At 38.2% G+C, this 26,394-nt stretch overlaps 3 protein-coding genes and 1 long non-coding RNA gene across 9 annotated transcripts; 1 reads left to right on the top strand and 3 right to left on the bottom strand.

Moving 5' to 3' along the window:
- LOC105956701 (Heavy metal transport/detoxification superfamily protein) lies at positions 1-2,386 on the bottom strand. The gene is made up of 5 exons (XM_012980581.2): positions 2,143-2,386; positions 1,890-2,046; positions 1,298-1,539; positions 1,111-1,201; positions 1-823 (listed from the first exon to the last, which is right to left on the bottom strand). The coding sequence occupies exons 1-5, from the start codon at positions 2,149-2,151 to the stop codon at positions 117-119; spliced, it is 1,206 nt and encodes a 401-aa protein (XP_012836035.2). The 5' UTR covers positions 2,152-2,386; the 3' UTR covers positions 1-116.
- Positions 2,387-6,170: 3,784 nt separating this feature from the next.
- On the top strand, positions 6,171-15,779 carry LOC105956703 (uncharacterized). Of its 3 annotated transcripts, none has more exons than XR_016035025.1 (9): positions 6,171-6,455; positions 6,571-6,663; positions 7,182-7,270; positions 8,063-8,883; positions 8,983-9,098; positions 10,983-11,255; positions 13,106-15,075; positions 15,235-15,364; positions 15,493-15,779. It is a non-coding gene; the product is annotated as an uncharacterized LOC105956703 (long non-coding RNA). The 3 variants fall into 3 exon arrangements; XR_016035026.1 differs by having other exon boundaries at positions 6,174-6,455; positions 10,983-11,131; positions 14,193-15,075; XR_016035024.1 differs by lacking the exon at positions 10,983-11,255 and having other exon boundaries at positions 6,175-6,455; positions 14,193-15,075.
- On the bottom strand, positions 8,224-11,247 carry LOC105956503 (glucomannan 4-beta-mannosyltransferase 1-like). Its single transcript, XM_012980356.2, has 9 exons — positions 10,920-11,247; positions 10,229-10,327; positions 9,890-10,142; positions 9,681-9,791; positions 9,444-9,580; positions 9,244-9,357; positions 8,976-9,175; positions 8,679-8,873; positions 8,224-8,540 (listed from the first exon to the last, which is right to left on the bottom strand). The coding sequence occupies exons 1-9, from the start codon at positions 11,232-11,234 to the stop codon at positions 8,381-8,383; spliced, it is 1,584 nt and encodes a 527-aa protein (XP_012835810.2). The 5' UTR covers positions 11,235-11,247; the 3' UTR covers positions 8,224-8,380.
- A 1,546-nt stretch (positions 15,780-17,325) lies between the features above and the next one.
- Positions 17,326-22,557, bottom strand: LOC105956705 (ABC transporter B family member 1). 4 transcript variants are annotated; one of them, XM_088827076.1, is made up of 10 exons: positions 22,416-22,557; positions 21,673-22,112; positions 21,532-21,586; positions 21,267-21,442; positions 20,977-21,177; positions 20,637-20,896; positions 20,229-20,545; positions 19,559-20,144; positions 18,755-19,472; positions 17,326-18,669 (listed from the first exon to the last, which is right to left on the bottom strand). In XM_088827076.1, exons 2-10 carry the CDS (start codon positions 22,105-22,107, stop codon positions 17,434-17,436), a joined length of 3,984 nt encoding a protein of 1,327 aa, XP_088683202.1. In that variant the 5' UTR covers positions 22,108-22,112; positions 22,416-22,557; the 3' UTR covers positions 17,326-17,433. The 4 variants fall into 4 exon arrangements, with proteins under 4 accessions (XP_088683202.1, XP_088683203.1, XP_088683201.1 ...); XM_088827077.1 differs by having other exon boundaries at positions 22,491-22,520; XM_088827075.1 differs by having other exon boundaries at positions 22,238-22,520.
- Positions 22,558-26,394: the final 3,837 nt, after the last annotated feature.

A 26,394-nucleotide genomic window follows, 5' to 3' on the forward strand; every position in this document is an offset into this window, starting at 1 on the left:
TTATTCATAAGCATCGATCAAAACTATATATATATATAATGTGAAATATTAATTCAAAAAATCGAACTCTATAACTTAATTAATAATGGTTGATTAAATTTATAATCCACGTAGGTTTACATGACGAAGCATCCATTAGGGTTTTCGTCGCTAAACATATGATCGTTCGCGGTCAGCAAAGTAGGCGGTGGTAGTGGTGGAGGTCCATGCTGACTGTACTGTGCCACGTAAGCCGCATTTGGTGAGTAACCTTGATGATCATGGTACATTGATGGTACATGATGACCATAGTCATCTGCATGATGATAATGATGATTGCCATACATTGGCATCATCGCATAGTATGTTTCCGGAATGTAACTATTATTATACTCCATCTTATTTACCTCAACCACCTTTGTACTTCCTTCGCCGCCGCTGCCGCCCTTGTTTTTCTCTCCACCACCACCGGCCTCTGCAGCCTTCTTCGGCTCATCACCTTTTTCTTTGTCACCACCGCCGCCTTCTTTTTCTTTCTTCTCTCCACCACCACCGCCAGCACCACCTTCTTTTTCTTTCTTCTCTCCACCACCACCACCGCCACCGCCTTCTTTTTCTTTCTTCTCTCCACCGCCGGCGCCGGCGCTGATCTCTTTGACCTTGTCGCCGCCGCCGTCTTCTTTCGTTTTCTCGCCACCATTATTATCAACTTTCTTTGGCGGAGGAACAATTTCCACTCCTCTCTTTAGCTTCTCCTTCAAATAAGTTGTGAGCTCCTTGACATCCATTGTTCCAATTACCGTCACTAAATCCTTTTCTAAATCCGTCGCTACTGAGTTAACACCTATTAATTCATCATCAAATATTAATTTATTAATTGATATTTATAACAATAATTACTTAATTAAGCTAAGCAGAACGTACAATAATTAATATAAAGATCCAAATTCTTATAATTAGGTGCACGTATATATATTCTTATAAGATCATATAAGAATATTCTTTAATTTATTATATACACAACCTTATCTCTCTTTATAGCAATAAACTATTTTAATTCGTCCACATATGTATGCACTTATCTAACATAAAATTAGGAGTAATTATTAAATTAATTTGGTAATAATTCACCTTCAACATTCTTTAATATAATCCTCTTTATCTTATGTGCGCATCCGTCACAGTGCAATCTGATTTTCATCACCACAGTACTAACCACCGCCTGCCACCAATAAATTAAAATTAATAAATAAATAAAGCTAAATCAATTAATTAATTAATTAGGCCAAAGAACAATTAAATTAATATAACTACGTACCTCTTTGGGTTTTTTATTCTCATCATCAGCAGCTTTCTTTTCCGGTTTATCCTCTGCCTTCTTGTCACCTCCACCTCCTCCGGCGGCGGGGGCAACTCCGGCGGGCTTCTTGGGCTGAGGGGAGACGAGATCCACCTTCTTCTTGGTCTTGGTCTCAATCTTCTCACGGAGCCAAGTGGGGTCCACATTCCCCGTGACGGTCAGTTTCTTAGCGTCACAGTCAGCCTTCACTTTCTCGACACCTAATTAATTATTTCACAAATTATTAATTCTTAGGCCCACTAAGATAAGGTTTTTATCATTCCGCCCATATGCACCACCATTATTAATTTGTACCATTTTTAATTATTATACATTTTATTTATTAGAAAATTTAAAAAAAAAATCTAAATAATAATAATGTTTGCCACCAAATCAAGAAAACCCGGTTTGGCACTTTTCACCTACTACCGCCCCATCATTACCATAAGTTTTAGAAATAAGAAATTTGAAATTAGAAATTAACAAGCCAATATGATTAATTACTGACTATGATTTATGAGTGAATTAATAAATGAATTATGAACAGAAAAATTAAATAAAATTAAATTACCTTCCAATTGGGTAATGAAGCGTCTGACTTTCTTGGCACAGCCTTCGCAATGCAAGTCCACCTTCAACACCACCGTGACCGGCGGCGCCGGCCCATCCTCTTTCATTCCACCTCCCTCCGCCGCCACCTTTTCTCCTCCATTCTTAGTCTCATCTTTCTGAATATATAAACAGAAAATAAGAACAATTGAGCAAAACTAATCCATTTTCATGTGCATTAATTGTAATTAGAGGAACTGAGGAAGATTAATTACCTCACCCATTTGCTGTTTTAATTATTTTTTTTGCAATTAGATATTTTTAATAGGTGTGTGAGATTATTTGAAGAGAGAAAATGGAGGCAATTAATGGCTGGAATATATAGAGCTGGGCGGGGATTTTGATGATGTCATCATCTCGCCCCCAGCTAATAATAATTGATTAAAATAATAATAATAATAATAAAAAAAAGAGAGATAAAAATAGAGAGACAGAGTTCTGTACGTATCTTGTATGTATGTGGTGGTTATGCATGTGTGATGTTTTATGTATGGGATGTGAACTGAATGGCATGCATGATTGATGGGGCCTCATGGGAATTGTCAATACACTAAAAATATATTAATATTTGGTTGATTTTAATAAACTAAAATTGTACAATTAACAAATTAAACCTCCAAAAATACACTATTATTAAATGTAGGTTTTATTATTATTACACAATTATTTGTGTTTGATTGATGTAACAAATACATGTGGTAAAATAGTGTTTAATCGTCAATGTGACAATCAATTGAACTTTAGAAGATGAAAAAAGTAAGCTACATTCCTTAGACAAATTGTTGGTGGCGAAACAGAGCTGACTAGGATTCAATGTACTAGTTTAAAACTTTGACAAAACTATAAAGTTTGGAATTAAATTAAATTAAATTAAATTAAAGCATTCATTTATCAACCACTTTAATATTTTTTTCAATTCAACATGCTATAAAACCAAAATTGACTTTGGCATTTGCACACGAATGTGGAATCGCAGCACGTTTACTGTAAACGATTTTACTTTTTACATTACAAATCTATTTATACATGCTAATTATACTATATATATATATAATAGGGTGCAGCAGCCAATCCATGACAACTCTTTAGGTTATGAATTTATAATAATGTTTTTCAATGATGTGTGCTGAATTTGTTATGTTTTGATAACATTTATTAATGTCTACAAATCAGCTAGAGGTTTTGAGTATTTGCGGCATACAAAAACAACTCACGTACCATTGAGTTGACTCACCAGTACATGTGTAGTCAACTAGTACTCAACATGGAGCACTCTCAACCACTCAACAGTGTTTTACTCGTAAATGTCCAATATACTCACAGAAGATGGAGATTGAAGATAGAAGATGGTTTGAATTTGAGAGTAGTGTGTTGCTCTGTCTCTCTTTAACAATAATATAAACAACCATAAAGACAGTGAAGACCTGCAACAAAATATTAGTCGATAATTTTACCGAAACCTTGATAACTAGATTGGGAGTGCGCATGAATAGTCGATATTTGTGCAAAACTAAACACAAATTATCAGTAATTGAGATCTTATAAGATCACATAGTCGATATTTGTGCAAAACTAAACACAAAATATCACTAATTGAGATCTTATAAGATCACAAAATTATCACTAATTGAGATCTTATAAGATCACAAGTAAGAGTAATGCAACACCAAGAAATAATGAGCAGGCTAGGATAAAACATGAAATATAAAAAATGTCAATACCAGATAGTAAAACAGAAAGATTCAAACGAAATAGGTTTAAGAAGTCTAAAAGTTACTTTTTGTTCGATTTAAAAACATAATTCTAAAAGGGATCGAAAGAATCTCAGTCATCATCTTCGTCATCCCCCTCTCAATCTTCCTAAATAACGAGATAACAAGAGAGTTAGAAAAACCAATAATAAAATCATATTAGAGGGGGGGAGGTTTATAAAAGGACAACCTTTTGAAGCTCATCTTGAAGTTCCCGGACCTTCTCCATGGCAACAACCTTGAGTTGTTCAGCTTCCGCCGCCGTCGCCGCCTCCGCAGCCATTTTAGCTCTCTTGGCTCAGTATGAAACCATTTTTTCTGAAACCTTGCGCCGACAATCTTAGAAATCCTAGTACACTGAACCCTAACAATGCGTGGTTGTGTGGGTTCGGAGGGCAAGTGTAGAGCAGCAAGGTGTTCAGAATGGCAACTGTTCGTGTGGACAGAGTGTCAGGAGTACAACGTTTGTAGCCAATGAGAGAGCAGTGTTCACGTAATTCCACGTCCACTATCTGACATGTGGCCGGTGGAGGCGCCGTTGGGGATTGGTAGTATCGGCGGAGTTAAATCGTGAAATTCAACGGACGCGCGTGAATTTTGGGGGACATTTGATACGGAATTATGTGCTTAATTTCATATCATTAGGGGGTCATGTGCAAAATGTCAAAACCACAAGGGAATTATGTGCTTAAATTCATACCATAAGGGGGTCATGTGCAAAATATCCAAACCATAAGGAGGTTAAGTGCTATTAATCTTATATTAAAATTAATTGTATATTAATTTTTAGCTGTTTGGAATTGATATAAGATTAATTTTGATTATTTAATAATTATTGTCCCAACAATAAAATAGTATAATTGAAATTTAATTTTGTAGTGGCCATTTAATGAAGAGGTATATACAGTTAAACATCTATAAATTAATACAGTTGGGACCATCAAAATTTCATTAATTTAGCGAAGTATTAACTTATCGATAAATTAATAATTATTAATTTATACATTAATTAATAAAATATTAATTTATGAAATTATTTTTATTATTATTTTCAATAAATACATTTTTTTAATTTTTTTTATGTGTATATTATTAATTGTACCATTAGTTCAATGCACTATAGAGACCGTTTCTCGAACCGAAGCTCTTATAGCAACAATGGTATTGAACAATTTTCTGTTGAGTTATGAGAAAGTCAGAAAACTATACCAAAAGTTCTAATCATGTTAAGAAAAGTGAAAAATTAGATTGATGGTAATGTGAACTTTATAAAGAAAAAAACGACAATTAAAATATATTTTATCTAGCCTTCATAGATCTATTAAATTTGTATTGTACCATGTAATTTAAGAATTAATTTTATGCATTATAAATTTATATATTATATGGGGCTTCTTAAAATTTTAGAATGTGTATTATCTTATAAATTTAGCGAATTATTAATTTAGCACGTTGTCCCCGACTCGGGACCAGGAAAATTTATTATTTAAGCGAGGTTATTAATTTATCGGGTATTAATTTATCGAGGTTCTACTTAGGGATTTTTATGAATTTAAAATTTTAAAAAATAATAACTTTTGGATGTCTAAGCCGTTAATTAAAATTTCAAATAATAACTTTCTCTAATGTGTTATGGTACATTAATTTTTGTATATCTTATTAATAAAAATAAGGTTGTTCCTGGTAAACCGCAGAGTTTTTTTCCCGCCCATTTGATGGTTTTAATTATCATTTAATTAATAAATTTCATTTAATATAATTATTTTATCAATAATTAATAACTTGTTCCTATTTTATTGGCTCGACTCTATGCAATTAACTATTTGATGACTTTAATTATCATTTAGTTAATTAATTTCATTCAGTATAATATATTTTATTTAATATTATTTATTAACAAAAGACCCGATTTTATAAAATCCGTACGCGTGTATGTACGCGCGCACACACACACACACACATATATATATATATATATATATATATATATATATATATATATATATATATATATATATATATATATATATATATATATATATATATATATATATATACTAGGTGAGGAGCACCGCGCAATGCACAGTGCTGGTGCCCTGTTTATATATATTTGCAAAATGTGTTTTTTTATGGTAGCGTGAGTTTGAAGGGAATAACGATATGCTACGTCGAAGTTTCTCCCATTTCCAGATCAATATTAGAAGGCTGAATATAAGGATCACATTAAAACAGAGCATTGTATATTGTGAGATGGCTATGAAATAAGAGATAAGATTGACATGTAAAAAAGTAAAAGACCAAAAATTATATTTATTAATGATATAGAAGTGATGTTATACAAATTAGTATTTTATGATATGTAAATGATAGAATGTTCGTACATAATCAGATTAAGAAAATCATTTGAATCACTTAAAATGGGCTTTTAATCAGATTGGGCTGCATTTAAGGGAACAATTGGATCAGGCCCAATTAAAAAATAAATCCTCACAATCGGTAGTATCGCCCCAGCGGAACACGCGAAAGATGCCCGAGGGAGAGAAAAACGAGGCGAAAAAGTGATAACGGAAATGGAAAATTGGGAGAAGAGAGAGAGAGAGAGAGAGAGAGGGGAAAAAGAAGCAATGAGATGGCCCGGCGGATCTCCATGGGCGGGGCGTGGGTGATGGACAGAAACCCTCCGATATTTGCCGCAGTGTTGAACGATGAATTATTGTTTAGCTGGTTCGATTGAAATTTCGGCGTCCGTATCTTAGCTGCATGTCATTGATGCGCTGGTAGATGTTACTTTTGTTCTTGTGTTGTGCTTGAATGTGGCTAATAACGGTTGATTTTCAGTTTGTGATGGCTTATTGCTGAATTTGGAGCTGAATTTTGGTTTATTGCTGACAGGTTTGACAGTGGAGTAGTGGTGGTGCATGCGTGTGTTGGATGTTAGCCAGTGCTCAGCTCTGGTGGGGGTTTCGACGATTCATTTGTTGCGAGGTTATTTCGATATATTCTCGTGGCTTTAGGCATTTGGTTCTGGCTGTGTTTTGAATTGACTGTGTAGTTTCTTAAAATTAACGTTTGGAAATATTGATTGAACAAATCGCTTATGAGGACTTGAATTTAGGCTGTTCACAGTGATTTCCGTCGTGTTTTTTCTTCAAGTTTTAGGCATACGATTTATAAATAGCGATAACTTTGATTTTGAATGATTGAAGAATTAAAATAAATTGAATGTAGTAATCTATCAACCACCGTCATATATCTGATGTATTTATAAAATGCTGTATTTGTCTCGTTAAGTTTCATGGATAAAATATTTATTCTCCAGATTTGGGTGATTCAGCACGACTTATTTATGATGGTATAATCAAATCTCTGGTCGTAACAGTTTCTGTTCCGATTAATTCTGAAAGATATGTTTGAATTGAATATAACTTGAGCTTGACTCACAAGTTTACTAATACTGATGAAAATCTCCTTAAAGTTGAACTTTCTTGTTTGGTGGTTTTCAGGCAAGAATGTACTTGGGGTCCGATCTGGAGCTTGAGCTCGACAGAGTAATAGAAGATCTTTAGGGTATCGTGATGACAAATCCGAATAGGTTTGTTCAATTCTTATGTACCACTATCTTGATGAACAAACTAACCAATGGTTTACAGTCATAGTTATTTTGGTGCTTTGGTCAAGTATATAATTCCAGAACTTGAGTTTCATGGTTTAATTAATTTGAATTTAAGCTCATAGATTCCATAATAGCATCGCATTTTATTCTTAATTCCATCATACTTGCATTCTCTATTTCGTCATCTGATTCCTTTCAACTTAGATTTTGGTTCCCTGAATCTTTTCAACTTTCTACTTTCTGATAAAGATGTCAATTCTTTTTATAAACATATACCTAGAAAGAAAGAGACAATTTAAAAAGGAATGGATATGCGAATATCTACTAGCGTGTATAAGGAATAATGAACTTTATTAGTCATTAATTAGGCATGCAAAACATGAAAGACATGCAATGTTGACATTATAAAATTTATTTTCATGCTGCATAGATGTGTGAAATTTAATTTACAGCCTCCCAGTGCAACTTTGCAAATCGCATCAATAATGACCAAATTTGTTTATGTTTGGTAGTGGATATATAGACACACACACACACATATACACGTACAAATGGATATATTTTCTATTTGTCAAGGGATATTAAAACATGACTAATTAATGAATCATATAGTCTGTAGAGGTTGGAACAAATTTTGAAATCTCACGAGCTTATCCATGGCAAATTTCATACCTTCTCCGCCATTGCAGAGGAGAATTTCGTTTCTTAAATGCATGAGATTTTATTTTATAATCTAATACTATTCTTACCATAGTGCTTTCTCTTTTGCAGATGCACGGGATTTGTGGATTCAGTTCTATATTTCAGGGTCATTGTTGAACCACATGCTTGGGACTAGTTCTTGGGGAGTCAAGAATGTCATATATAGGATAACTAACTTAAATTTAACCACTAAAACATTACTTGTTAGTTGTTTAACAAAGCCACATGTATATGGAGCTTACTTGTGGTTAACAACATTTATTTTAATTACACCATGGCCTTATTTAACATTTATACATTAACAAAAATAAAAAAATTAGAGAACTCCGACCACCTATACGTATATATCAAGTAGACATTAGAGCCCATAGGTTTCACTAGGTCATCTTAATTGGGTACAAATGTCCCAATATACCCAACTCCGATGATGAAGAACGCCCCCGCTTGTAGTAGTAGGTAAATAAAGAAGTGGTTGTGGCCATATAGCATATTGTATATCGCACAATGCAGCAAGTACATTCCTACTACGATCTCCAAGATGTGAATCCTGTTCATAACATGCATTTGCTTAAGTTAGTGCACTACAATCATTGAATATGTTAAGTGGTAAGTGTCATGTTTGATCAGTGAAAGGTTCTATTCCTTATAAAAAAAATTATTGTTGTTGAGTTAGGGCCTGTGTTACCTTTCTGTGATTCGCGATCGTGGTCTCTTGAATGTTTTTGCATTGTACTTTTGCTTCATTGTGTTCCCAAGCTTTTCAGTCACAACCCATTCGTTAACTCGGTTGGCTTCAAGGAGTCCTATTATTGCTGCCTTTGATCTATGAAGAGACATAACATTCTCAAACAGTATCCAAAACACGAGAAGATGCATAGACCTGTGATAAAGTAAGTGCAATTATGCATCAGTTAGTATGACATCGAGATTTACAAAATTTGATTAAAAAATAACTAAATTTCTCTTATTTGGATTTTCATGCCTGAAAGTGGAAGCTGCGTTCAGAATAGTAATGCATGCTGGGAGATAAATGGCGAGCGGTCGTGGGAGATCGACTTCAGGAACTAGGATCGTGGCTGGGATTATGATGCAGTAAAAGAAAAAGGTAACCCAGTGGGCTATTATTTTCCTTACAAAGAAAAATGCATAAATTACATGCCATTTCTTCCAGATTGACACACGCTGCATTAGATAAGAACAAACCATGTTAGTTTTCATAATTACCTCGAACAAAATCCTAGATTTATTACCTCGCAAAGAATGATTTCCTTGAACATTTTCCTGAAGAGATTAGCAGGTCCACATGACCAGCGATGCTGTTGATATCTGTATGCCTTAAATGTGCTCGGTAGTTCATTTTTGACCTGAAATAAGGGGATTGTGTTTGAGTTGCTGAAGTTTTATCTCGTAACAGTAATTATTAAATTTAAGCGAAGAATTCAAAACTCACTTCTAGATCTCCAACAAATAGGAATTTCCATCCCTTGAGGCTAGCCCTAACTGCAAGGTCCATGTCCTCTACTGTGGTTCTATCTTTCCATCCACCAGCATCAATCAGTGCTCTAATCCTCCAAACACCGGCAGTCCCTACAGTTTATTTCAAATACAAAATATCAACTTTTTTCTTCCCTAAAAATTTCTTACTATATACAAAATTCTGTAAAGTGAAATAGACTTTGCCGACAACCATTGAATCCGAAGAATGAACATGTTGAGGAGCCCACTTCTTGTTCAACACTGAAGTGATAGTGTAGTGACATCTCCTGGAGGCGCGTCATTAGACATTCATCTGCATTCACTGCAAAGTAAACTTGTCGTTAGGTTAGTTGTTCGAGTTGTTTGGTGTTCAATGAACTTTACCTCCATACTACAACATTATAGTGTAGGATGCCTTACCAAATTTCCACCTGGCTTGGACCAAGGCCAACTCTGGATTTTCAAGTAGGTAGGGGACAGTTCTCCATAGATAATCTTCTGCTGGCTGAAAATCAGCGTCGAAGATGACAACAAATTCACAATCGTTCACGTAATGCTTCTTTAGACCCTCTCGGAGGGCTCCAGCCTTGTACCCGTTCCTGTTGTTCCTTGTCTCGTACTTGACATTCACCCCTTTCTCTATCCATTTTCGGCATTCTAGTTCCACCATTGTCTGCATGAATATTCTATGGAGTCACTTATACAGTCACGTATTGTGATAGAGTCAAACTAAAATTTACTACAGAGAAAAAATGATACCCGTAATGCTTCATTGGTGGAGTCATCAAGAACCTGTACGATGAGCCGATCTGATGGCCAAGATAACCCGCATGCAGCTCCAATTGAGAGCTTATAAACCTAAGGCAAAAAGAAGCTTTTGGTTTAGTTCCTCCTCTGATTAGATTAAATTTGAAGAGGGTTTTATTTGTAAACTCTTTCCTTTAAACCTCTAAATTGCTTAAGCATAAGGTCTAATACAAGGAATCTCATAATTCCGAATAGGTTTTACTGATGTTCAATTCATATGGACTACTCCTAGTATTGGACATTTTAAAAAAACAATAGACATTGTCGTTTTGTTAGTAGTGAAAAAAAGGAGATGAGGTAAAGTTGTTTTGACTTCCTTTTGCTAAAAGGAACATTAACCTTCTTCTGATAGACGGAGTAAATTTATTTCTACATTGGTCCTTTTGCGGGAATAATGAAAAAGGAAATCTGACCATTTTAATACATGAATTTTTTGAATGCAATATCCAGCATTAAGGCTCATGATTATGTAGATTTTGATTGCATTAGATAAAGAATCAAACAACAACTTAGTTAGAGTTCTTTATTAGGCATCTGTTAGCATAAATATCAATCTTTATGTTCTTGTTCAGAAGACTTGTTGATTTATACTAGCTAATTGAGCATGTAATTATACGACTGAAAAAAAAAATCAGTTGCTTACCTCTTTCTCGTTGAACATTGGGATTTGGACCAGCAACTTGGGGTGTTTCTTGTTTTTCTCTAGGTCTTCTTTTATTGCATCCAGCTGGTACTTGGTGTATCTTTTCTTGCCCAGGCATTTGACACAGACAATGACAACTGCCATGTAAATCCGTTCAATGAAAAGCATAACGGACATGGTCAAACATATGTATACTGCAGTTCGTAAAAGAGGTACAATAATCGGAACTCGTATACAATCCCAAGCATAACTGAGCCTTCTCGCTGGATCATAGGTCTCTATGGCCTCGGCCTTGTCAAAAAATCTGCTTCTCATTGTGAGAATATAAAAATAAGAGTAAAAAGCAGTTTACCCCCTAAACTAAGGGCCGATTTGCACTTTACCCCCCAAACAAAAAAAATTTGCACGTTTTTACCTGAACTCATTAATTCGTTGCACGGTGCCCCCTAAACTCAATTTTCCGGCAATTTTGGACGGAATGTTAAATCATATGCGTTGCACGTGCAATTTACAGGGGTAAATTTGTCCATTTACTTAAATTCTATATATTAATATAAAATAATCATTTAAAAAAAAAAAGAAAAAATCAAAACACCTGCCACATGCTTTTTTTATCTTTCTTTTTTATTCTCCATTTTATTCCCTCGTTCTATTTCTTCTTCTTTGCCGTTCATTTATCCTCCGCCGCCGCCTCCAATTCCCAGCACTTCGGCCGCCGCGATTTACCTGACCAACTCCAGCACAACAACTGAGAACGGACTCCAACAACAAGACCCACCCCCCAAATCCCAGCCCATATTCCCAGACCACAACCTAGCCGGCTAGCCCACAACCGCCCACCATCCCATTGTTAAACTACTCTGTTTTGCCGGCGACGAGGCTAATCAAGGTGGCGAAGCCGTGGAACTTGGGCTGACGAAGGAGCCTGTCAAAACTTCAGCGGCGAAATTGAAAAAGCAAGCACGTGTTAAGAACAAGATCAACATCAACAAAAATGGGGTAAAATTGGGGAGGCTGAGAGAATTGGTGATGGGGACTCTGGGAAGATTTGGATTTCTCTCTCTAAGGAAGAATCGAGGACATTTATGATTTGACCGGAGAGAGAGAGAGTGGACATTGGAGCCCATGTAGTGGATGCGGTGGAGGTAGATGGAGGAGATAGTGGCCTCCCCTTCCTCCGGCTCTGGCGAAGACCCTCTATGACACTGGCTTTACGACACCTATCTCTCCTCCGATCCCGACTACAGCTTGTCACCAACCTCTTCTCCGGCAGAAAGCCCAACGACATACTTCTCTCCCTCGACGACAATCAGTCCATCCAAGAGGTCTTCCTCGGAGCTCGAATTTCATGGGTCAATCAAATCGAAAGAGACCACCGGAACCAGGTTGTTTCTCGGAATTTTGTCATGAGAATCAAAAAAAGGGATAAGCGGAGGGTACTGAAACCTTATCTTCAACACATACACACAGTCTCCGACGATATCGAGCAGAGGGGGATTTACAATAACCGGAAGCAACGGCAGGTGGAAATCGGTTCCTTTCAATCACCCGGCGAGTTTCGACTCGCTCGTAATCGACCCAGACGTGAAAGCCAAAATACGCAACGATTTGGAAATGTTTCAGAAATCGAAGCAAGTTTTCGAGGATTTAGATTGTTATGTGTCGGACAGATCGAGGTCGAGGATTACGTCATCCGGTCTGATGGATTTCATGGATGGGCTGTTGAATTCTGAGGATGAGAGAATTATGATTTTCACGAAGGAATCGATTCAGCCCTCTTGCGTCCTGGGAGAATCGATATGCACATCCATTTTCCGATGGAGGAGATAAAACGAACAAGAAAGAAAAAGAAGAAATAGAACAGAGTGAAAAAAGGGAGGAAAGAAAAGGAAAAAAAAAAAGGCCTGTGGTGGGTAGTTTTTCTTTTTTTCTTTTATTATAAATCATTATTTTATATTTAATATATACAATTTAAGAATGGACAAATTTACCCCTGTAAATTGCACGTGCAACGCATATGATTTAACATTCCGTTCAAAATTGCCGGAAAATTGAGTTTAGGGGGCACCGTGCAACGAATTAACGAGTTCAGGTAAAAACGTGCAAATTTTTTTTGTTTGGGGGGTAAAGTGCAAATCGGCCCTTAGTTTAGGGGGTAAACTGCTTTTTACTCTAAAAATAATTAGATTTTTAGTGTAGAAAGAAAAAAATAAATTGTATCAGAAGTCGGACAGAGAGAGGGAGAGAGAGAAAAGGCGAGAGCTCTGGTAATGAGGGAACTGAAAGCAATGTGGGCAATGTAATATTTTGCTTTAAATAGGCACAGGGAACACAGAGGCATGGGTGAGGGCTCATTTAGGCTTAGGTGTAAGGGTGGACAACAGAAAGTGATCTACTAAACGTAATCTTTCTTATTGTGAGGTACACGCGGTGCGCATGCAAGTGAATTTGCTGCAACGTAGCATTTGCTAGCTGGCAATCTGTCCTTTTCCTGCCGATGTGTAGTTGAAGATATAAAAGTTAGATCATCATGATTAAATGTCATTTGTTCTTACATTAATTATTGGTATACGACATTCTGGTTGAGTGTTAGAGATAGAGTTCAATTGCGATGTGGTTTCCGAGGTCATCTATAATGCGTTTTAGGTGTAACGTCCCTTGTTTTCTGGCCTCCTGTTTTCATTTCCCCCTATTTCACCGATAAATATATTGGAATTAATTTTAGTCCCTTGATTTAGTATTTTACTATTGACGTTGGCATCTATGAGTCAGTCAACATCGAGTATTTATGTAAAAATAGATTAAAAAGAAGGGGGGAGGAAATACATGCCAGATTTTAGTATAATCTAAAGTTTAGTTAATCGTAAATATTTAAATAGGTTTTATAGTTTATAAAATCTGCCAAAGGCGATCGTCATTACTTGCATGAATACAACTCAATTTTTGTCTTTTCACTATGAAGTTGCTGGAATAATGCTCTTACTTTTCTTAAATCTAATCTATAAGGACAATATTGAAATTTTATCAAAATAAGTAGTAAATTAAAGTTTGTTCTGCAAATATATTAACTCTTATATTAACAATTTAAAGCTGAATTTCAATAGCAAATGACAATTGTAGGAATTTTTTTTCTCCGTTTTTTTTGTTTTTATTTTTAATTTCGGTTTGTAATTTAATAGCAAAATAGTTTCATCTATTTGAATTATTTCCTTTTGTGTTATAAAATCTAGTTTGCATGTGATCTCAATTTAACATTTAAGTTGAATGAAACAGGAACTCGAATACATTACATCGTAGTTGTTCAACTTGCATGGCCTAGCAAATAACCGTGACATATGAAGCATGAAGCCTGTGGAGTAAGTCTTTACATTGTTATGGTCGCAATTTTCTTGCCATAACTCGATTTCTGTAGTTCTTTGAAATGGTTACATTATATCCTCCTACATTCATAGTGTCACATTTTCCCCCATTGTTTAGTAGCCACTACTTGTGTATTGAGTAGCCATGCTCATAAAATTTCCTCGTTTTTTTACGCGTCTTGTGTAAATTTACTTTATCACTGTTCTTCTATGTGATCTCTTTGAATTTTCAGTAGTCAGAATATTTTCATTGATCAAACATTGCATGATATCATATTACATTGTTTCACACTAGCTTTAAGCATTTTAAATATGCAACAAGGACCTATATCTTGGAGGTCACAGTAGGTATGTAGGTGATGCATTGTGCGATCTACAATATGTCGACTCCAACCTACTTTTTCATTTACGGCTTTTCCTTAATTGGAGTCTGGTATATATTGGAATACTTTCTACCCGATTGAAGCTGAAGAGGGTGATAGACACAACATTTACTGAATACATTCTAGTGGTTATTTGAAGTTAAAATAGCTACTATACATATATTAGCTATTTTTATCTGGCATTGACCACCAGATTGTCAACACGTCGGTATGATTAACTTTTAGGTTAGGTGAAATTCCTTTTCAATTTAACAAGAGTTTTCAACATAGAACCTTTATGACATTCCTGAACTCTCCAATACTATTTCCCCAAGTATAAGCATGTGGTCCATCATGAACCTCAACCGAAGTTCAGCTTCCAAGAAAAGGGTCTACAATATATACGAAACATGCAGCACTCTCTCCCAAGCAACTGTAAGTTTTCTAATTTCTCGCCCTATTGATATTTACCTTTTTGGATATGAACAAAACATCTGATTTAAAAAGATTTATACTCTCACAAGCAACTGGTAAGTTTCTATTCGGCAACTACTTCACATAGACTGTCGTACGTGACATTTTAATTTTCTGCAGGAACTCTATTCTACTTGTATGAAAAACATTGGGCAGTCGAATATATCTCTTGACGTCATACATTAGCATTAAGCTTAATACGAGAGATATTTTCAATATGGTGTGCATAGCCCTCAGTAACCAAATCCAGGTAACAATTTCTCAACTTGTCTGTCTTCGATTTCTTTTTAGGCAGTACAGGTTCTAAATATTTATAGCTTGCAATTGTAAACCTTAGAAGGTGGACTGCTGTGTTTACCCGTAACTTTCATTTTGCAGAGACTTAGTAGCACGTCTGCCACTCCATATCATCGTGCATTGAATATTCTCTCACAAGTCACAACAATGACACCAGAATTTGTGGAAGAACATTTGTCCTTGTTACAGTCATCGGTACGAGGCATGTCAATTGTAGTTAATAGCCTCTCCTGATCTCGTATTTAGCTACATTCTTGGCGGGAATTTCGGAATGTAATGGCAGAATTGATTATAATAAATACTGATGGTAACAACCTTGTATATTTCTGAAATTTTGCTTACTACTACGTTTCATTTCCACTGCCAAACGATTGAATTGGGCCCAGTCAGAAATTCCCAGATTGCAGCCCAAATCTATGTCTTCTCTTCAGCCTTGGACAATTGATTCGACTTCTTCAAAACGGTGTCGTTGGCAGCAGACCCAATTTCTCCCATCTTCGTCTCTAAATGTGCACCAAGATTGCACATTGTGGGGAAATTCTATGCTACACCTGGTGAATATAACCAGGCACCCTAATTAATAAGATTCCCACTACGGGTTCAGTTATGGCCCAATGGGTTTTTAGAAATATAATTATAAAATAAATAAAGAAGGACACATGTCAAGAAAAGAGCCACCCGGTGAAAATCACCGGGTGTAGCATCGTATTCCCCGCACATTGTGTACGTTAAAAAACATATTGTCTTAAAAAGATTTAATTTGAGGGCACTGGAAAATGAAAATTATATAGGGTAAATTACAAACACCCCTGAGGTATGGTTAAATTAAAAAAACCCCCCTCTTGTTTGGATAATTACATCTACCCCTCAACTATGATTTTTTCTTAGATCTCCACCTTTATGGTGCCAAATTCAACATAGTCATCTAGATTCCGTGAAATGTGCTCCAGTTTGTACTTGTTTTGTGTAAAAATACTAGGGTTGTGCATGGATCGGTTTTAACCACCAACCAACCCATTTTCGACCCATAATTTGTGACGGATAATCAACCATCAACCGACCCATTTAAGTTGGGTCGATAATCTCAACCAACCCATGTATAGTTGGGTCGATAATGGTTTCTAATATGCTATAAAGTTGGTTAGTCGGGTAATATCGGCCAACCAACTTTATTTATTAATTTTATTTAAAATATTTAATATTTTTAATTTCAAATTTCTATTTTATATCACATTTATTAAATTGTTTAATATTGACCAAAATCCTAAAAGCAATAAATCTAACCTAATTATATATTTTGAACTATTTTAATTTTAAGACACATAGTCTAAATATTTGGACGATTATTATTTGTTGAACTATTTATGTTTAATTGCAATATATATGGCCCGTAATGTTTTTAATTATTTTTTATTTGAATATTGTTGAACTAGTCATATTAAATTTATAAAATATATAGCGTTGTAACAACTAATAAAATATTAAATAAAATTAAAAAAATATTTAGATGGATGACCCATCAACCAAACCATCAACCGACCCACTAAATTGGTTTTCAACCATCACCCAACCCATGTAAATTGGGTCGATAACGGTTTCCAATATTGACCAAAGTTGGTTGGATGGGTTGGGTTGGTTTTATGGCTGGTTTTTAACCAAACCAACCAACGCACAGCCCTAAAAAATACAATTTCTGATGCACCACAAACTGATATATACAAGCTAAAAATCACATATTATGATCATCTTGCTTCATAATGTAGAGTTTGAATGGGATAAAACGGGTACAAAAGTGATAATATTCCATATAATCTCGAAGATTCCACTAAATTTGATGAGTTGAGGGGATGGTTGTAACTATCCAAACAAGAGGGGTGTTTTTGTAATTTGACCATACCTCAGGGGTGTTTGTAATTTACCCAAATTATATATGATAAAAATTAAAAATAATGCACATGCTATAGTATACTACAACGAAATTAATTATAAAAAAAATAAAAAAAAAAAGTAATAATCTGGATTTCATCTTGACGAGGGTGTGAGTCTCTGCAGCTGCATCATACGAGCATATATCCCATCAGGATAATTCTTCAAGAGATGAGAATGGGAGCCCTGTTCCGCCACTTTCCCATCATCAAGCACCGCAATCACGTGCGCATTTCTGATCGTCGAAAGCCGGTGCGCCACCACGATCGTCGTCTTCCCCGCACAAGCTCGTTCCAGCGCTTCCTTTATACACCTCTCCGACTCCACATCGAGCGCGCTCGTCGCTTCGTCCAGCAACATTATCTCCGCCCTCCTCAACAATGCTCTGGCAATAGCAATTCTCTGCTTCTGCCCCCCCGACAGCTGCACCCCTCTCTCCCCTACAAACGTCCTGTATCCCTCCGCCAGCGACCCTATGAATTTATCCGCGTCCGCCATTCTCGCTGCCTCGACGACCTCCGATTCCGTCACCGACTCACCCCCGCCGTAGGCGATGTTGTCGTATATGCTCGTCGCGAATAGGCACGGCTCCTGTGGGACCACCGCCACGTGGCGCCGCAGTGACTTGAGATTGTACTTCCTGATATCCTTCCCGTCCACGAAAACCCGACCCGACGACGGCTCGTAGAATCTCTGTATCAGAGATATGACGGAGCTCTTGCCGCACCCGCTTGGTCCCACTAGGGCTAGTGTTTTCCCGGGCCGGGCCCGTAGGTTCAAGTCGCGGAAGATCGACACGTCGGGCCGGTTCGGGTACGAGAAATCGACGTGCTTGAATTCCACTTCACCACGGAGCTTCTCCGGGTTGGAGTTGTTGGTGGTTTCCGGCGGGTCGTCGGGGTCGATTTCGGTTCTCCGGTCGAGGAGGGAGAAAACGGAACGCATCGCTCGGCCGCCCTTGATGAAATCGGGGGCTAGGGTTAGGGTTTCGGCGGCGCCGTTTGCGGAGACCATGAGCACCATGAAGACGCGAATGGTTTTTGAGAAGTCGGAGATTCCGTTCTTCACGAGGTACGAGGCGTACCATAACCCTAATGCGTAAGAGGCGTAGAGTGCGAATTGTGCTACACCGTACCCGATTCCGGCGACCTGCCCCTTCCAGAAGCACCGCCGGAGCGGCGGTTGCAGACTGGCGATGAAAAGGTTGAGAATTTTTGACTCCGAATTGAATGCCGCTACTGTTCTCACATTCGCCACTGCTTCCCCCGCCAGCTGTGTTGCCTTTGAGTGCGCCGCCTCCAAGTCGCCGGAGAATCCAGTCATAAACATTTTCTGTCCAAAACACACACACAACAGTGAGTTTTTAATTTTTAATTTTTAATTTATTTTTCCACAAAAAAATAAATAAATAATTAACCTGCAAGACAGTAGCTGCAACGACGAGAGGAAAAACAGCAATCAGAACAAGTGCAAGCCGCCATTGGAGCACAAATCCAGCAGTGCAAGCCACAAGCATAAGAGCAGAGTTCTGCATAATAACAGAAATCCGATCTCCAATGGCGGATCTAACGTTATTCGCATCGAGCGCCAGCCTGGCGGAAACCCTAGAGCTCTCGTTCTCTTCCATGTCGAACCAGGCCATTTCATTCTTCAGCACAGCCACGAGCATCTTCTCCCTCACGCGCTTGGTCAGATTCTCCCCGACAACGTCCCAATAGAAATGCTGCAGAGTATTAAAAACAAGTGCAGCCGAAGAAACTCCGATCAGAAGGTAGCAGTACTTCCCAATCTGTTCGATCATGTAAGCATGGTCCGGACTGTAGTACACGCTCATAACAGCACTCAGCACATAGGCGAAGAATGCGCTAAGCGAGCCGCAGACGACCGAGCCTATTGAACCGATCAATGCATAACCCCACTCCGGAGAATTCATCTTCGCCAGACGCAAAAAGGAACTCGCTTGCTCTTTGAAAGCCAGCTTTTCGAGACGGTAGTTAGGGTATGAAGAAGCTTCCATGGAGAGGCTGAAATCCGATGTCGAGAAATCGGATAATCTTCTCGAGTAAGGCGATCGCCCGTAAGAAGAGTTCCTCGTGATTATCGGTGAACTCACCGAGTTTCTTGCACTAGACTGCCTGTAATAAATTATAAAAAAAAAGTAAGTGATTAAAAAGCCACTAAATTGAATAAATATTTTTTTACGAGATTTTTTTTGAAGGACCTTGCACTGCTTTTTCGAGCGGCTTCGAGGGCGGCTTCTTGGATGGTGATGAGGTTGGAATAGAGGCTGTTTTGGCCTTTCGAGATGAGGTCTTCGTGGGCCCCCATTTCGTGGAGGATGCCTTGGTGGAGAATGGCGACAAGGTCGGCTTTGCGGATGGTGGAGAGGCGGTGGGCGATGACTAGGGTGGTTCTACCGATGATGAAGCGGTCGAGTGCTTCTTGGACTAGCTTTTCCGATTCGGAATCTAGTGCGCTCGTTGCTTCGTCTAGGAGAAGGATTGATGGGTTTTTGAGCATTGCTCTTGCTATTGCTATTCTCTGCTTTTGCCCGCCGGAGAGTTGTGTTCCTCTCTCTCCTACCTGAGTATCGTAGCCGTCTGGTAGCTTAACGATAAACGAATGCGCATTAGCCACTCTAGAAGCTTCCTCGATTTCGATCAAACTCGCATCTGGTCTTCCCAATAATATATTTTCTTTAATGGTGGTTGCAAATAAAGCCGGTTCTTGGCTCACCAGACCAATTTGCTGCCTCAGCCATCTCAATTTCAATCTCTTGATATCATGCCCATCTAGCATAACTTTCCCTGTACATGTAGCAATTAAAAACTATTTGATTAACCACAAATTCAATATTTTATTTGTCCATTATATAGTAATTGGAAATATACCTGAAGAGGGATCGTAAAATCGCTCGATGAGTGATACAACTGTGCTCTTACCAGAGCCGCTGCTGCCGACCAAGGCTATTGTTTTTCCGGCAGGAACAATGAGAGAGAATTTGTTGAGTACTCGGCTTTCAGGCCTTGTTGGGTAGGAAAAGATCACATTTTTAAGCTCCAATTGACCCGTTATTGATTCTAGTTCCAAACCCGATTCTTTGTTTCGTTCGACGCTCGGTTTATGGTCGATTACACGGAATATTTTAGCTGCTGCGGCTCTTGCCTTTGCGAATGCAGCCATGCTTGGTGCAGATTGCCCCAAAGCCCTAATAGAAAAAAAAGAACTAATTATTTTTTTCCTTTTTTCTTTTCGATCGAATATTGTTTGAAAAAATTGCGATTAATGAATTGACTTACAGGCCACCAATCATAACTGCAAACATGGTTGATATCGCGAGCCCGCCGTTAGTGTAATGGTGCCTAACTAGATAACCTCCATACCATAGGAGAAGTGCATAGCAGCAAAATACAGTGAAATAAGTTGCTCCTAGTCCCATTCCTTTAGCGAATCCGCTTCTGTAACCGATTTTTTGCGAAACTTTGAGAGCTGCTGAGTAGGATTGCAGCGCTCTCGATTCTCCCACGAACGCCATAACTGTTCGAATTTGGCCTATTGTCTGCAATAGTAGAAACAGAGCAATATTCATGGTGTTGTTCAATAATGTATTTTATTACTAAAAAAATAAAAAATAAAAACCTGTTCTGCAATATTTCCTGCTTGGGAGAGAGCTTGTTGGCTCTTGCCGGAAAGTTTCGCTAATGTGACGGCGTGAATTCCTCCGATGACAGCTATTAGAGGAACGACGGCAAGTGTGACGAGAGCTAGCTGCCACACTGCAGTGAATCCCACCACAAATCCAGACACAAATGTTGCCATGTAATGTAAGAAATTCCCCAACTGCAGACAACAAAATTGAGTTCCAAAAATCACAATTATATGTCAATATAAAGAAAAAAAGAAAAAAAAGGGGTTCTCTCTTGGTCCACCTTTTCACTAATGGCATCTTGAACTAACACAGCTTCCGTGTTAATGGCGAAAACTACATCGGATGTACGGACTTGTGTATCGAAGAATTGGATATCTTGGTTCAGAGCAGCTTCTAAGTATTTGATCCTCATTTTTGTTGATTGTCTTTCTCCACTCCACATCCAACACGATATCTCTGCAGAATCAACAATCTATTATTAAAATCCTAATTTTGAATTAAATAAAGATCACATTTTTATTTATCGGTTGTGTTTTTCGGGTTACCTGCCCATGAAGATGCCCAAATTGCAGCTCCAACTACAAGAAAGTAATAAGCATACTGCAAAAATAATCATCAAGATTCAAGATAGAGAAAATTATAATGCAACTTCAAATTTGTGTAAGAATTAAAGATGGGATTTTTACCTTGAGAACTTCTTCCGTCATCTTATCGACATTGTCGGCATTAGAACCGAAGGAATTAACGAGATCGGCGAAGAATCGAAGGAACAACGGCAATGAGCTGCCATGAACAATGGCGCCAACTGTACCGATTGTCATTAAAAAATAATCCAGCCCATCGGCAAACCGGAACAGCTCGCGAAACCCGACGGAAGGCGGCGGCGGCGGCGAAGAGGGATTCTCCGGTGCACCGCCGCCGTGTTGTTTCTTCTCGCCGGAGGTGGAAACCTCCATTGCTGGTAGTTTGAACTCTCCGGTGCTTTGTGGTGCAGTTCGTGCAGTTGAAGAAGAGAGGTAGTTATCCGGTGAGGTTGATGAGACAACAAGTTCAAGGTCCTGCAGTTCGGACAACTTCCATTGCTCGATTGTATTTATCTCCTCGCAATCTTCTTCCACCATATTTTCTGTGATTTGTTAGCTTATTAATTACGACACACAGAAAAATTAAATTAATAAATAAAAAATTAAATTCAGGCCACCGATTTGTTTTTTAATACAATTATAAAAGAAATAATGGTTCTATATATGCCTTTTTTTTTTTTGTTTCTTCACGCTCATTTATTCTTCAATGGCTGATCTTCTTGATTTATTTTATTCAGAGTTTTAATATTTATAAATGTTTTTTTTAATTACATGTGGGAAAAGCAAGCATCAGTGAGTGTGTGTGTGTGTGTGTGTGTGTGTGAGAGAGAGAGAGTGTGAAGTACTGGATTTTGGCACCCCACAAAAATTACTGTGTAAAAATGTAGATACAAGATTGATGGAAAAGAAACAAATATTACATTCGATTATATGTATATGTATGTATGTATGTTGTAATCAAGTTTGGTAGATGCAGTAATTTATAATTGAAATGGGACTGTAATAAATTACACTTTCCGGGTTGATAGGTGTTCATTGCCACACTGAGTCATTTATTTATTAAATTAAATTTTTTTTTTTATGAATATATTTTATTGCTTGTGGAAATTGTGTAGCTTCTTATACAAGTTAAAACTTGTGGAAGAAATTGAGTCCATGGTCAAACTATGTACTTTCTCTAGTCTCACTCTACCCTTTAAATCCGGTTGTTTTTCTTCTACTTTATTTCGTTTTGTTAATTTATTAATTTTACAACAAAAAAAAAAAGAAAAAAAGAAAAAAAAAATGCATCATAAAAATTCGTTAGGATCATTTCACACTCAAATCGACTCTAGACGGTACGAGAATTCAAAAAAATTCTTGGAAATTATGAATTACATAACTTGAATTCTGCAAGTTTTTATCTTGTGGTCAATTTGGGCTTGAGTTAATAATATGTTTATATTCGAGCTAATTTGGATCTATTGATGTGTACTCTGAACGAACCCAAACCGAACCGAAATCGAAACCTTATCAATTACTTAGGGTGAAAGTAGGTAATTTTAATTCATAATTTTTTAAGAATTAAAGATTTTTCTTACAATCCTATAAGAAATGTATTGAACTACTAATAATTGTAGAAGAGAATAAAACAACTAAGATACAATCACTTCTCCACTAAAACACCACATATTTCCACCAAAACTTGAATTAATTCATCCAACTAAAAAGTTTTTGAGCAGGTACAAAAAACACCATCACCTGGATTTATTTAAAAAAATCAATAATTTTTGTCAGAAAATCATCGCAAAATCTGCAGATTCCTCTCCCTAAACACTTGTTTAAAGTAAAAATACAGAATAATTACTGACAATTTTAATTAGTGACATTTTCTTAGTGTAAAGGGGTGATAATTATTAATTAGATTACTTACATACACTATGTGTAATTAGTTGCTTTAATCAGGTGTGCTTTAGATTATTCTTAAAGGAAAAAAAATTAACCTGGAAAAAAATCAGCTGCTTTTAAGCTAAAAGAATATGCTTTAAAGTAAACTTGGATCTGATCAAATGAGAACCACATCAGCTTTTTCTTTTTTTAAACCCCATTCAATTCTTTAACAATAGTTGGGATCGAACTTCAAAAATTTAAATTTAGATCAAAGTATATATATTATATATACAACAATTATTTATGATTGATTAACTAATTAGATGCATATTATTATTATTATTTTTATTTATTTTTTATTTTTTAATTTTTTTTGTAAAATTAATAAATTGACAAATTTGACCCAAAAAAGAAGGAAATTTCAGAAAATGGGTAATATGTATATATATCTATATATATATATATATATATATATATATATATATATATATATATATTGATACGGGCCATTCTGGAAAGATCCAATACGAATTAGGCCCACGACAAAAGGCCCATGGCAATTCAGCCCAATGATATAAAAAGACCATTAGGTCGTACGACCTCAACGACGAACTGCGGAACTTCGGCTCGCAGGCCCAGTATCGGCTCGTGGTAAATCGAGCCCAGGGTTGTAAAAGGCCCAATACACACAATGGCTTGAGGGGGGGAAAAACCCTAAAAAGGAAACCTTGGAGGCCAAGGTTTCCTCATTTATAAATAGGGAATGATATTGCGTTTTTCCACACAGATAATATACATTTTTTCACATACTTTTACGTACTTTCTAAAAACTCGCTTTGAAATCATACTGACTTGATCGTCGGAGCTTTCCCGCCGGGAACACCTCCCGGCGTTGCAGGTCTTTTTTCTACCGGAATCCGACAGAGAGCTTAGAGGACGCGAGGAAGAGCCCCACGGACCAAATCAAGTGGCGCCGTCTGTGGGAAAGGCCTAAAAATCAGGAGAAAACAGCTTCCGGGAAAAATCAGATCTACCCCCGGAAGTCCAGATCTGAGCTGAGAACGTGGAGAAAGAATGGACGGAGAAGACGCAGTCGCCCGGAATTTGCAGAAGGATTTGGATGCGGTAGCCCGTGGTGCACCGGTTGACCCATCGTCCGTTCAGAAAGATAAATCGGGGTGTAGCTTCCTTACACCTGAAAAGGAGGGCCGGATCCCCTTCGCTCCAAGCAGCCCCTCTTTCGAGTTCCAGGATGGCGAAGCTGCTTCGAGAAGGCCAGCCACAACCCCCGCTCAGGCTCCCAATGAGCGCACGTATACCCGAGACGAGGTGGAAACCATGATCACCGCGGCCATCAGAAACTACACCCAAAGTTTACCTCACGATAACCGACTCAGGAGGGATCCCAGACATTCCCCGAACGAGGGACGAGCTGATGACGAAGGCGACAGTTATTCGGAAAATCGAAGAGGCGATAGTCATAGAGTCAGGACCGAGGTAGACAGCCTGAGACGCGATATGAATGAATTAAAGGCCTTACGGAACAGGCCAGCGCGAGATCTCGTGGGATCTAGCCCTTTCGCAAAACACCTTGATGATGACCCCATACCAGCTAGCTACCGACCCATTTCGTTCGAGTACAATGGCACATCGGATCCCGCCGAGCACCTAAGCCGTTTCAACAATACAGCATCGCTTCATCAGCTCACAGAAGGGGTGAGATGTCGTGCCTTCGCTACTACTCTAGCCGGATCTGCTCAGGCCTGGTTCGGTTTGCTGCCTTCCGGGAGCGTACAATCTTTCGAGCAATTTGCCAAGGCTTTCATGAACCAGTTCGCCAGCTCAAAGAAGTGCAAAAAAACCTCCCTGTCACTATTTAGCATTCGCCAAAAGGAGAAAGAAAGCCTCAGGAGTTACATCAAACGGTTCACCTCGGCCACCCTGGAAGTCCCGACCACCAGTGATGAGGTACTCATGGCAGCTCTTTCTCAAGGACTGAGAGATGATGAGTTTTTCCGAGCTTTGGCGCTGGAGCCGTCCCCTGATTTCGATAACCTATTAGAAAGGGCATCTAGGTTCATCAATTTAGAAGAGGCCCGCCAACAGAAAATGGAAGAATCTCACCAAGTCGCAAATGCACGAGTCAGCGAAGTAAAGAAAGGCAGGGAGCTCATGTTACCTCGCAGGGATGCCAATGCCCCTAGTCGGAGTATTGTCCCGGATGCTAAGGGATCTCGTTTTCAATCATATCAGCCCCTTACGGCTCCTCTGTCCCAGGTGTTGTGCGCGATTGAGAAGAGGGCTGATCTACGATGGCCTCGAACTGCTCGCGGAGCCCCCCGTCGAGATCCAACGTTGGGTACTTTTTGCCGTTTTCATAATGAATATGGACATACGACCGACGATTGCGCACATCTGAAGGACGAAGTGGAACGTCTCATTAGAGATAACAAAATCGGGGATTTTGTGAAGATAGATTCACCTCGGGGACAAAAGCGTGAAGCCCAGTTTGGGAACCCGCCACGAGCACCGCCACCACCACCAGCACCGAAAAGAGGGTACATTCAGATGATTTCGGGGGGTCCTACGGGAGGAGATACTCACCGGGCTAGGAGACGCCACCTCGGTAGCCTCAAAAATAATCATGAGGTTTGCCAAATCTCGACACCGAAGTATCGTCAATATCCCACTATCTCGTTTGGTCCGGAAGATGAAGCGGACCTAGAGGATTTCCATTGTGACCCTCTCCTCATCACGATTAACGTTGGGGGGTACGATGTCGCTCGCGCCTTCGTTGATCCAGGAAGTTCGGTGGATGTTATATCCTACGAATGTTTCCTGCAAATGGAGCTTGACCTCCCAATCTTCCCTGTCACTACTCCGATATTCGGGTTCACGGGAGGATCCCTGACGCCGGTTGGACAAGTTAAAATCCCCGTCACTATAGGGACGCCA

Source organism: Erythranthe guttata, chromosome 12, assembly GCF_056151865.1.
Source record: "Erythranthe guttata isolate IM_541 chromosome 12, IM_541, whole genome shotgun sequence".
Taxonomy (NCBI): domain Eukaryota; kingdom Viridiplantae; phylum Streptophyta; class Magnoliopsida; order Lamiales; family Phrymaceae; genus Erythranthe; species Erythranthe guttata.

Bases quoted from the DNA above. Each gene is read 5' to 3' on its own strand.
- LOC105956503 (XM_012980356.2), bottom strand. From the start codon at position 11,234: ATGAGAAGCAGATTTTTTGACAAGGCCGAGGCCATAGAGACCTATGAT. The intron at 10,143-10,228 runs GTATCATTTTTT...ATATTCATGCAG, and splicing joins CCACCAATGAAGCATTACGG to ACAATGGTGGAACTAGAATG. The intron at 8,541-8,678 runs GTAACACAGGCC...TGTTATGAACAG, and splicing joins CGATCGCGAATCACAGAAAG to GATTCACATCTTGGAGATCG.
- LOC105956701 (XM_012980581.2), bottom strand. The intron at 1,540-1,889 runs GTAATTTAATTT...ATAATTAATTAG, and splicing joins CTTCATTACCCAATTGGAAG to GTGTCGAGAAAGTGAAGGCT. The intron at 824-1,110 runs GTGAATTATTAC...ATGAATTAATAG, and splicing joins TATATTAAAGAATGTTGAAG to GTGTTAACTCAGTAGCGACG.
- LOC105956705 (XM_088827076.1), bottom strand. From the start codon at position 22,107: ATGGTGGAAGAAGATTGCGAGGAGATAAATACAATCGAGCAATGGAAG. The intron at 21,443-21,531 runs GTAACCCGAAAA...TTGATTCTGCAG, and splicing joins TTGGGCATCTTCATGGGCAG to AGATATCGTGTTGGATGTGG. The intron at 18,670-18,754 runs GTTAATTATTTA...TGTTTTGGACAG, and splicing joins TTGCAGCTACTGTCTTGCAG to AAAATGTTTATGACTGGATT.